Source organism: Anolis sagrei, chromosome 2 (genome assembly GCF_037176765.1).
Source record: "Anolis sagrei isolate rAnoSag1 chromosome 2, rAnoSag1.mat, whole genome shotgun sequence".
NCBI lineage: Eukaryota > Metazoa > Chordata > Lepidosauria > Squamata > Dactyloidae > Anolis > Anolis sagrei.
The window spans coordinates 4,231,927-4,244,157 of record NC_090022.1 but is presented as its reverse complement, the minus strand read 5'-3'; the positions used below and the strand labels follow the sequence as shown (position 1 = coordinate 4,244,157).

At 44.4% G+C, this 12,231-nt stretch overlaps 2 protein-coding genes across 2 annotated transcripts in view; one reads left to right on the top strand and one right to left on the bottom strand.

The window, feature by feature from the left end:
• The window catches only part of LOC132766367 (zinc finger protein 420-like), a 44,449-nt gene extending 43,555 nt beyond the window's left edge, over nucleotides 1-894 (bottom strand). Inside the window, exon 1 of the mRNA XM_067465043.1 lies at nucleotides 772-894. The gene's annotated coding sequence lies outside the window, so the exon portion shown is untranslated. The remainder of the gene's footprint in view (nucleotides 1-771) is intronic.
• Nucleotides 895-962: 68 nt separating this feature from the next.
• On the top strand, nucleotides 963-11,888 carry LOC132766219 (zinc finger protein 420-like). The gene is made up of 2 exons (XM_067465045.1): nucleotides 963-1,057; nucleotides 8,271-11,888. The coding sequence occupies exon 2, from the start codon at nucleotides 8,477-8,479 to the stop codon at nucleotides 10,142-10,144; it is 1,668 nt and encodes a 555-aa protein (XP_067321146.1). The 5' UTR covers nucleotides 963-1,057; nucleotides 8,271-8,476; the 3' UTR covers nucleotides 10,145-11,888.
• Nucleotides 11,889-12,231: the final 343 nt, after the last annotated feature.

Below are 12,231 nucleotides of genomic sequence, written 5' to 3'. Positions count from 1 at the left end.
GGCCTGCATCAATAGGAGCATAGTGTCTAGATCTAGGGAAGTCATGCTACCCCTCTATTCTGCTTTGGTTAGACCACACCTGGAATATTGTGTCCAATTCTGGGCACCACAATTCAAGAGAGATATTGACAAGCTGGAATTTGTCCAGAGGAGGGCGACTAAAATGATCAAGGGTCTGGAGAACAAGCCCTATGAGGAGCGGCTAAAGGAGCTGGGCATGTTTAGCCTGAAGAAGAGAAGGCTGAGAGGGGATATGACAGCCATGTATAAATATGTGAGAGGAAGCCACAGAGAGGAGGGAGCAAGCTTCCTTTCTGCTTTCTTGGAGACTAGGACGCAATGGAACAATGGCTTCAAACCACAAGAGAGGAGATTCCATCTGAACATGAGGAAGAACTTCCTGACTGTGAGAGCCGTTCAGCAGTGGAACTCTCTGCCCCGGAGTGTGGTGGAGGCTCCTTCTTTGGAAGCTTTTAAGCAGAGGCTGGATGGCCATCTGTCAGGGGTGATTTGAATGCAATATTCCTGCTTCTTGGCAGAATGGGGTTGGACTGGATGGCCCAGGAGGTCTCTTCCAACTCCTTGATTCTATGATTCTATGATTCTATCCCCTGTCTTGCCCAGCCAAGCCTTGAACCTGCAAGGCTATTCAATGGCAATCAAGGTGATCAATGGCAGCATTCGCACTTGCCCCAAACAGACAAAATTGTGGAATGGTGAGAGCTGCAGCCTCTCCTCCTTCCCTCCCTCCCTCCCTCCTTCCCCTCTTACCTCTGTCTTTGCAGGAAGGAAAAAGGAAGAGAGGATCCCCTCCTGCCCACCGGGTCCTCCCAGAAGCAGCAACAACCACAACCACACCGAGGCTTCCTTGAATGAAAGGGAATGCTAATGAGGTGTGGGGGGGGGGGGAGCAGGGAGGGGCCTCCCCGCCTGATCTCACTTCCAGAGGGAGGGGCCAGGCTTTTCTCCAGCTGGAGAAGAAGAAGGGAAGCCCAGAGGAGGAGAGCAGGAGGAGGAGAGGAAGGAAGGAAGGAAAGGAGAGGAAGAGAGGAAGAAGGTGAAGGGGGAGAGGCAGGGGAGGTGTTCTTGGGGGGAAGTCTTGTCCTTGGAGGGGAAGGAGGGAAAAGGAAGGGGAGAATCTGCCCAGCAGCTCAAAGCTAGAGAGAGAGAGAGAGAGAGAATGGATGGATGTCCTTTGCACCCCCCTTCCCTCCTTCCATTCGCCCATCCTTTCCTCCCTCCTTCCCCCTTTTCTTCGTTCCGTCTCTCCCTCCTTTCTCCTTTCCTCCCTTCTTCCTTTCCCCTTCCTTCCCTCTCTCCCTCCTTCCTTCTTTCTTCCCTTCCATCCCCCCACCTTCTTTCCTTCCCTCCTTCTTTCCTTCCTTCCCTCCCTCCTTCCATTAATCCATCCAGTCCTCCTTCCTTCTTTCCCTCCTTCCTTCTTTCATCCCTTCCATCCACCCACCTTCTTTCCATCCCTCCTTCTTTCCTTCCTTCCCTCCCTCCTTCCATTAATCCATCCATTCCTCTTTCCTTCCTTCCCTCCCTCCTTCCTTCTTTCCTTTCCTTCCTCCCCATTTCCTTCCTTCTTTTTTCCCTTTACCTTCCTTCCATCCTTCCCTCTCTCCTTCCTTCCCTCTTTCCTTCCTCCCCGTTTCCTTCCTTTTCTTTCATTTTTTTCTTCCTTCATTCCATCCTTCCTTCTATTCCTCCTTCCTTCCTTCCTTCCCTCCCTCCTTCCATCCCTCCCTCCCTCCTTCCTTCCATCTTTCCCTCTTTCCTTCCTTCCCTCCTTCCTTCCCTCCCTCCCTGTTTCCTTCCTTCTTTCCTTTCTTCCCTCCTTCATTCCATCCTTCCTTCCTTCCCTCTCTCCTTCCTGCCATCCTTCCGTCCCTCCTTCCTTCCATCCTTCCTTCCTTCCTTCCATCCCTCCCTCCCTCCCTCCCTCTTTCCTTCCTTCCTTCCATCCTTACTTCCTTCCATCCATCCTTCCTCCCTCCATCCCTCCCTCCCTTCCTTCCTTCCTTCCTTCCTTCCTTCCTTCCTTCCTTCCTCTTGTCCTGCCTGCCTTGTGCCCACCCAGTTCCCCCCACAATACCCCTAGGACTAAGAGCCTTGGGTTGTTGTAGGTTTTTCACGCTGTCTGGCCATGTTCCTGCAGCATTCTCTCCTGACGTTTCACCCTCATCTACAGCAGGTATCCTCAGAGGCTGTGAGGTCTGTTGGAAACTAGGAAAATTGGGTTTATTTATGTGTGGAATAATGTCCAGGATGGGAGAAAGAACTCTTGTCTGTTGATGAGCATTGGATGGCCTGGAAGTTTTGAGATGCCTCCTTCTTTCTCCCTTCTGGTTTAATGGATCACAGCGTGCACACACACACTTTGTGCTTCCTCCCTTGCGTGTTGTCCTGGCCAGTAGCCCTGGGTGGCCTGCTCACTGACCCAAAGGACATTCAGGAGGAATGCAGGATTCACCTGGTGGGGGTGGAGTTATTTATTTATTGTGTCAGAAGCAAATTGAGAATGCAGTTGTAATGTATTTAAAGAAAACAACCACAAACAAAGTTAAAACTTGGCATGAGACGAAATGTCCTTTGACAAGAATCTGGCCCCTTGGAGTGCCTCTGGTGTTGCCGCAAGAAGGTCCTCCCTTGTGCATGTGGCAGGGCTCAGGGTGCATTGCAATAGGTCGTCTGTGGTTTGCTATTCTTCACACTCGCGTGTCGTGGACTCCACTCGGTGGCCCCATTTCTGAAAGTTGGCTCTGCATCTCGTGGTGTCAAGAGCGCAGTCTGTTCAGCACCTTCCAAGTCACCCAGTCTTCTGTGTGCCCAGGGGGGAGTCTCTCATTTGGTATCAGCCATTGATTGAGGTTCTGCGTTTGAGACTACCACTTTTGGACTCTCACTTGCTGAGGTCTCTGTAGATCTTAGGAAGCTGTTTAAGGCGTTGGCATGCTGGCTGCTATCCAGTGTATTTTTACTGTCTATCCATGATGCAAATATTTAATTACTATCCATGATGCAAATATTTAATTGCTTTGTAATGTTTGTATTCATCTCGTTCTTTTAAAATTTTTATTGGGTGGTGTCATGTTATTGTTTGTTGCCTTCAGTCGCTATTATGGGGATAAAGACAAAGTAAAAATCAATGAATGAATAAATGGGCTGTATGGCCATGTTCCAGAAGCATTCTAGAAGCATTCTCTTCTTCCTTCCTTCCTTCCTTCCTTCCTTCCTTCCTTCCGTCCTTCCCTTCCTCCTTTCCTTTCTTCCTTCCTTCATTCCATCCTTCCTTACTTACTTCCCTCCCTCCATCCTTTCTTTTTTCCTTCCTTCCTTCCATCTGCCCTTCCTTCCTAACTTCCTTCCATCCTCCTTTCCTTCCCTCTTCCCATCCTTCCCTCCCTCCCTCCTTCCTTCCTTCCTCCCTCCTTTCCTCCCTCCCTCCTTCCTTCACTCCGTCCTTCCTTCCTTCCTTCCTTCCTACCATCCGTCCTTCCTTCCACCCACCCACCCTCCCACCCACCCTTCCTTCACTCCTTCCTTCTTTCCTTCCTTCCTAACATCCGTCCTTCCTTCCTTCCTTTCTTCCACCCTTCCTTCCTTCATTCCTTCCTTCCTTCCCTCCTTCCTTCCTTCCCTTCGTCCTTCCTTCTTTCCTTCCTTCCTTCCTACCATCTGCCCTTCCTTCCTTCCTTCCTTCCTTCCTTCGTTCCTCCCTCCTTTCCTCCCTCCCTCCTTCCTTCACTCCGTCCTTCCTTCTTTCCTTCCTTCCTACCATCTGCCCTTCCCTCCTTCCTTCCTTCTTTCCTTCCTTCCTTCCTTCCTTCATTCCATCCTTCTTTCCTCACTCCTTTCCTCCCTCCCTCCTTCCTTCCTTCACTCCGTCCTTCCTTCTTTCCTTCCTTCCTACCATCTGCCCTTCCTTCCTTCCTTCCTTCCTTCCTTCCTCCCTCCCTCCCACCCTTCCTTCCTTCTTTCCTTCCATCCTTCCTTCCATCATCCCTTCCTTCTCTCCTTCCTTCTTTCCTTCCTTCCTTCCTTCCTTCCTTCCTTCCTTCCTTCCTTCCTTCCTTCCATCCTCCCTTCCCTCCCTTCTTCCTTCCTTCCTTCCTTCCTTCCTTCCTTCCTTCCTTCCTTCCTTCCCTTCCTCCCTGTTTCCTTCCTTACCTCCTTCCTTCTTCTTTCTTTCTTTCCTTCCTTCCATCCTCCCTTCCCTCCTTCCTTCCTTCCTTCCTTCCTTCCTTCCTTCCTTCCTTTCCTTTCTGTTTCCTTCCTTCCCTCCTTCTTTCCTTCCTTCCTTCCATCCTCCCTTCCCTCCCTCCCTCCTTCCTTCCTTCTCTCCGTCCTTCCTTCTTTCTTTCCTTCCTTCCACCCCCCTTCCTTCCTTCCTTCCCTCCCTCCCTCCCTCCTTCCTTCCTTCCTTCCTTCCTTCCTTAGGCCACCCAGTTCCCCTCACAATTCCCTCAGGACATGGTGCCTTGGGTTGTTGTAGGTTTTTTGGGCTGTATGGCCATGTTCCAGAAGCATTCCCTCCTGACGTTTCACCTGCATCTATGGCAGGCATCCTCAGAAGTTGAGAAGTCTGTTGGAAACTAGGAGAATAGGGATTATACAGGGTTAGTCAAAATGAATAGGCCAGGTTAAGATAAAAATCAATGGGTTATTGGCCTATTCATTTTGACTAACCCTGTATATCTGTGGAATAACGTCCAGGGTGGAAGAAAGAACTCTTGCCTGTTGGAGCTTGGTGTGAAAGTTCCAATTGGCCTCCTTGATTAGCTTTTGACGGCCTGACAGTTTTTAGGTGTGCCCTGTCCTGTTACTGCCTGAGGGAATCCTTTGTTGAGAGGTGATTAGCTATCCCTGATAATTTCTTGTCTGATTGTTTCTTGTCAATTAGGAGTTGTAGTTTCTGGGATTTACAATCAAAGAGCCTTCTGAACTCCACCAACAATGGAATTGAACCAAACTTAGCACACAGAACCCTCATGACCAGTTGAAAATACTGGGAGGATTTGGTGGGCATTGACCTTGATTTTGGGAATTGTAGTTCACCTACATTTAGAGAGCACTATGGACTCAAAAATTATTTATTATTATTTTTATTTACAACATTGATATGCTGCCCTTTTCACCCTGAAGGGGACTCAGAGCGGCTTACTATACACACACACACACACACACACACACACACACACCTACAATATATTATATTATTAGCATAGTACAATATCAGTATTAAATATTACTGTATTGTACTATACCATTATATTGTAATATTATTAGTGATATTACATTTAATATAAATATATAATTATAATATATTATTATTATTATTAGTAGTAGTAGTATTATATTGCATTACATTATAATATTATAAATATATGTATATACAATGTATTATAGAATAGCACAGGATATATTATTAGTAGTAGTATTATTATTATATTGCATTACATTATAATATTATAAATATTATATGTATATACAATGTATTATATTATATTACATTATATTATTAGAATAGCACAGGATTAGGAATTGGACTGGAAGACATTGTTTGTTATTGACTTTTATAGTTTTTATAGCTTCTATGATTTTTATATGGATTTTATGATGTGTTTTAATTGCTTTTAACTGAGATATGTATATATATGTGGCATCTCATTGTTGCCGGTCTGTATGCTGCCCTGAGTCACCTTCAGGCTTAAAAGGGCGGGATTAATAATAATAATAATAATAATAATAATCCAGTATATAGATCTCGTTTGCTGTGACATACTGTGCATTTGTGTCAATAATAATAATAATAATAATAATAATAATAATAATCTTTATTTATACTCCGCCACCATCTCCCCAAAGGGGACTCGGGGCGGCTAACATGTGGCCAAGCCCAAAAATACAATACAGCAAAATAAAATACAGAATACAGACAACAAGAAATTATATCAGAATAAAAAACATACAGTTGCAAAATAAAATAAAGGAAGCAAATTAACATTTGGCGGATCTGGCCAAAGTGGTCCACGCCTTAGTCACCTCTAGACTGGATTACTGCAATGAGGTCTACATGGGGCTGCCCTTGAAAACGGCCCGGAAATTCCAGATGCTTTGGGAGACGGTGGTCAGGCATCCGGACAACGTGGCCGGCCCAGAGGAGTTGATGTTGGAGGACCATCGCTTCAGTGCTGGTGGTCTTTGCTTCTTCCAGCACGCTGACGTTTGTCCGCTTGTCTTCCCAGGAGATTTGCAGGATTTTTCGGAGGCAGCGCTGATGGAATCGTTCCAGGAGTTGCATGTGACGTCTGTAGACAGTCCACGTCTCACAGGCATAGAGCAGGGTTGGGAGGACAATAGCTTTATAGACAAGCCCCTTGGTATCCCTGCGGATACCATTCGGGAAAATGCTGCACTTGCAGAGCTCAGGCGGTGTTGTATTTCAGTGTCGATGTTGACTTTGGTGGAGAGGTGGCTGCCAAGGGAGCGGAAATGGTCCACATTTTCTAATGTGACACCATTAAGCTGTATCTCTGGCATTGGAGAGGGATTGGCTGGTGACTGCTGGAACACCACCTTGGTTTTCTCGATGTTCAGTGACAGGCCGAGCTTCATGTATGCTTCTGCGAAGGTGTTTAGAATGGCTTGTAGATCTTTAAGTACTTTAGAACCATTTAGTACTTAGAACATTAAGTACTTTAGAACCATTTAGTACTTAGAACATTAAGTACTTTAGAACCATTTAGTACTTAGAACATTAAGTACTTTAGAACCATTTAGTACTTAGAACATTAAGTACTTTAGAACCATTTAGTACTTAGAACATTAAGTACTTTAGAACCATTTAGTACTTAGAACATTAAGTACTTTAGAACCATTTAGAACCATGGATCACAAATATATAATTGAGGGGAGCTCAAAAAGAATAAACAGTGGGGTCGACTTTTAGTATAGGATGGAGGAAAGTGACATAAATAGATAAAAAAACAAATAATCTAGGTTCTTGTGGGTTTTTTCGGGCTATAGAGCCATGTTCTAGAGGCATTTCTCCTGACGTTTCACCTGCATCTATGGCAAGCTTCCTCAGAGGTAGTGAGGTCTGTTGGAATTAGGAGAATGGGTTTATATATCTGTGGAATGGCTGGGGTGGGGCAAGGAGCTCTTCCCTGCTGCAGTTAGGTGTGAATGTTTAGCTGATCACCTTCATTAGCATTTGAAGGCCTGCCTGAGTCTGGGAAAATCTGTTGCTGGGAGGTGTTAATCTGTGCCTGGTTTTTTTCCTCTCTGTTGTTTAGCTGTTATAATTTTAGAGTTTTTTAATACTGGTAGCCAGATTTTGTTCATTTTCATGGTTTCCTCCTTTCTGTTGAAATTGTCCACATGCTTGTGGATTTCAGTGGCTTCTCTGTGTAGTCTGACATGGTGGTTGTTGGAGTGGTCCAGCATTTCTGTGTTCTCAAATAATAATATGCTGTGTCCAGGTTGGTTCCTCAGGTGCTCTGCTATGGCTGACTTCTCTGGTTGAAGTAGTCTGCAGTGCCTTTCATGTTCCTTGATGCGTGTCTGGGCGCTGCGTTTGGTGGTCCCTATGTAGACTTGTCCACAGCTGCATGGTATACGGTAGACTCCTGCAGAGGTGAGAGGATCCCTCTTGTCCTTTGCTGAACGTAGCATTTGTTGGATTTTCTTGGTGGGTTTGTAGATTGTTTGTATGTTGTGTTTCCTCATCAGCTTCCCTCTGCGGTCACTGGTCAGTGGTTCCCTTGATGTATGGCAGGAACACTTTTCCTCTGGGTGGATCTTCATCTTGACTCTCGTGGCTTCTTCTCAGTTGTCTTGCAGCTCTTCTGATGTCTGAGGTGGAGTCTCCATTGGCCTGGAGAGCCCAGTTGAGGTGGTTCAGTTCACCTTGGAGGAGGTGGGCTTCGCAGATTCTTTTTGCGCCTCAGACACCCCAGCCATTCCACAGATATATAAACCCATTTTTCCTACTTCCAACAGACCTCACAACCTCTGAGGAAGCTTGCCATAGATGCAGGCGAAACGTCAGGAGAAATGCCTCTAGAACATGGCTCTATAGCCCGAAAAAACCCACAAGAACCTAGTGATTCCAGCCATGAAAGCCTTCGACAATACATTAAACAAATAATCTCTTAAGTTCATTTTGAATTCTGCTCCACTGGAAGCAGTGGGGCTATTGCTCTTGAGGTCTGGTGAGATCTTTTGCTCAAGTCCTAATGAATTTTTCCTGTTTTTTCCCCCAGATAGATACACAGCAATAATAAGAAGGAAATAATTAGAAGAAAAATTAATATTGAAAACCGTACACCTATGAATTTGAGGAAGAAAAGCAACATTGTGCTCTAAAAAGAATCGTTTGGAAATTAAACCAGAGAAGCTACAGAAGAATAAAAAAGGAATTCATATTTGTAAACTTTCAACATAACATTTGAATCGTAAAACAAAAGGAATGACATACCATTTGTACCCCTATCCCGGGGCAGACACAAGGGAGAAGTCGTATAAATGTGTCGAATGTGGGAAAAGCTTCAGTTGGAGAAGTTCTCTTACTATACATCTAAGGACCCACACGGGGGATAAGCCACATCGATGCGTGGAATGTGGAAAGAGCTTCATTCGAAGAGGAGAGCTGCGTTCCCATCAACGGACGCACACAGGGGAGAAGCCATACGAATGCATCGAATGTGGGAAGAACTTCTCTCAAAGTGGAGCTCTGCGTTCCCATCAAAGGACCCACACAGGGGAGAAGCCATACGAATGCACAGAATGTGGAAAGAGCTTCATTCGCAGTGGACAGTTGCATTGCCATCAAAGGACCCACACAGGGGAGAAGCCATACGAATGCGTAGAATGTGGAAAGAGCTTCCGGTGGAGTTCGGAATTTGCTAAACATCGACGAATTCACACAGCTGAGAAGTCATACAAGTGCCTGGAATTTGGAATGAGTTTCAGCGATGGTGGATCATTAAATGAACATCAACAAATTGACACAGGGGAGATCCCATATAAATGTCTGGGATGTGGACTGAGTTTCAGTGATAATAGTACACTTACTAAACACCAGAGCATTCACGCAGGAGAGAAACCATATGAATGCATGGAATGTGGGAAGACCTTCTCGCAGACCGGACAGCTGCTTTGCCATCAAAGGATCCACACAGGGGAGAAGCCCTATAAATGTATAGAATGTGGAAAGACCTTCTCTCAGGCTGGGTCGCTGCATTCCCATCAAAGGACCCACACGGGAGAGAAGCCCTATAAATGCATAGAATGTGGAAAGACCTTTGCTCAGGTTGGACATCTGCATTCCCATCGAAGGACCCACACAGGAGAGAAGCCTTATAAATGCATGGAATGTGGAAAGAACTTCAGTCAAAGTAGCCATCTGCATTACCACCAAAGGACCCACACAAAGGAGATGCCGTATAAATGCGCCGAATGTGGAATGAGCTTCAGTGAAGGTGGAACATGCAGAAGACATGAAAGAATCCATACAGGGGAGAAACCATACAAATGCATTGAATGTGGGAAAGGTTTCAGTCGGAGCACACATCTGCGTTACCATCAAAGAGTCCACACAGGGGAGATGCCATATAAATGCACGGAATGTGGAATGGGCTTCAATGGTGAGAGATCGTTGACTAAACATCAAAGAATTCACACAGGGGAGATGCCATATAAATGCACAGAATGTGGAGTGAGCTTCAGTGACAGTGGAACGTGCAGGAAACATCAAAGAACCCACACAGGGGAGAAGCCATATAAATGCATCGACTGTGGAAGAAGTTTCAGTCGGAGCGCACATCTGCGTTCCCATCTAAGGATCCACACCGGAGAGGTGCCATATAAATGCATGGAATGTGGAATGAATTTCAGTAGTGGTAGATCATTAAGTAAACATCAAATAATCCATGGAAGGGAGATGCCATATAAATGCATAGAATGTGGAACGAGTTTCAGTAACGGAAGATCGTTAACTAATCACCAAAGAATTCACACAGGGGAGAAGCCTTATAAATGTATGGAATGTGGGGAGAGCTTCAGGAATGCTTCAACGTGTGCCAGGCATAAAAGAATACACACGGGGGAGAAGCATTACCAAAGGGTCTCAAAATGAAGCTAAGTGGGAAGTCTTTGAGACTGTTTCATCACTATCTGTAGCAACATAGGATCATAGGATCATACAAGATGTTACGATAAGTCCTTGCAGGACCAAGTATATGTGTATTGAAGAAAAACCATATTGTGCGTAATTATCATGAGCAGCTGGCAAAGTAGGTCAACCCGCAATCTTGAACCACACCCAAGGGGCTATATCTGTTTGAGTTTTCTTGAATACATTCTGGAGTACCAGCATGGAGTTCCATCAGGAGAGCTTCTGGAGAGCCTTTTCTGTGACGGCGCGAGTGGCGCCACCTATATATAGAATTGTAAGTTGCAAGTTTTGAACTGTTGTACCATGCCTGATTTTGCTTTTTTACCCTGTAAATGTATAGTTGGATTGATTAGTTATTTATAGCTCTCAATCAATGTTGTTTGCACCAGTTATATTGCTTCCTCAGCTTAATTGTTTGGTTCCACCTCTTCCTGGAGCAGGACAGTGTTTCCTTTTCCATTCTACCATCAAACCTTCTATCAGATGGATGTGAGAGAGAGATTTGGCTCTAAAAGCCCTTGATTAAGTTACCTCTCAGCACCAATTCTGAGGTTCTTACCCTTGAGACTTATGCTTCATGTTCAGATCAACCTGGACGACGTTGAGAAATCTCAAGCGCCTACAAACCAGCTCTTTGGCACCAGAGGAAGACTTTGTGCTTTCAAAATATAGGCCATTAGAATTGGGGTTGTGATTATTCCGATATTCACAGCCATTGAGAAAAGAGGGAACAGGAAAAGCTTCTCAGCTGCGAAATCTCCTTGGACCCAAGACAACCAGAGACTGTAATGTATATTTTCCTTCACCCCTTTGAAACTTCCAGCTTATTGCCTTAAAGGGATAGTTCTTTGTGAATAATAAAACCTATTTTGAGTTATCTACAGTGTTTTGGTCCTTGGGAGTTCCAGTTTCCCTAAAGGAGGGCAAGAAGCAATCGCCTGGGGAAAGATGTCGTGTCCATGCCTCTTTCACTAAGAGTTATAGCCCCCAGGCACGGCGGCACATTTTCTCTGAGGAGACCCATGGACAAAGGCTTTGCTCTGGGGAGCAGTTTGGAGAAGCTACTCTGAAGGAGGCTATGGTCAAATAGCATTTACTCAAGGTTTATTTTGATCTCTCATTTGCTGTAAGATGAAGATGTCTTATTTTGTGTTTCTTACAAAGACTGTGTAAAGTTTGTTGCACTGCTTGTTTTTGTATGCAACATTGCCAGTTTATGTTTTCATCTCTGCTGAGTAAAGAGTAAAGATTTTTCTGTTCACTTTTACTCCAGTCTGCGAGTCTTTTGCATTTGGGCTTTGGACGCTGGGACGCTGGGCAAAACTCATTGCTGCGTAACAGAAGAGACATCATGGGCCATCCAGTCCAACCCCATTCTGCCAAGAAGCAGGAAAATCTGGGTTGTTGTAGGTTTTTCTGGGCTATATGGCCATGTTCTAAAGGCATTCTCTCCTGACGTTTCGCCTGCATCTATGGCAAGCATCCTCAGAGGTAGTGAGGTCTGTTGGAAGTAGGGAAATGGGTTTATATATCTGTGGAATGACCAGGGTGGGACAAAGGACTTTTGTCTGCTGGAGTTAGGTGTGAATGTTTCAACTGACCACCTTGATTAGCATTTAATGGCTTGGAAGTGCCTGGGGGGAATCTTTTGTTGGGAGTGATTTGATGTGCCTGATTGTTTACTCTCTGTTGTTTATATGCCACCTTTCTCACCCCGAAGGAGTCTCAGAGTGGCTTACAAGGTATATATACATACAATATATGATATTATTAACATAATACAATAACAGTATTAAGTATTATTATATTGTATTATGCCATTGTATTGTAATATTATTAGTAATATTGCATGTAATATAAATATATAATTATAATATATTATTATATTGCTTAATACAATAACAGCATTAAATATTACTATATTGTATTATACCATTATATTGCAATATTATTAGTAATATTGCATGTAATATAAATATATAATTATAATAATATTATTATATTGTATTACATTATCTATATAAATAAAAGTGTAATGTTCGTTTGTG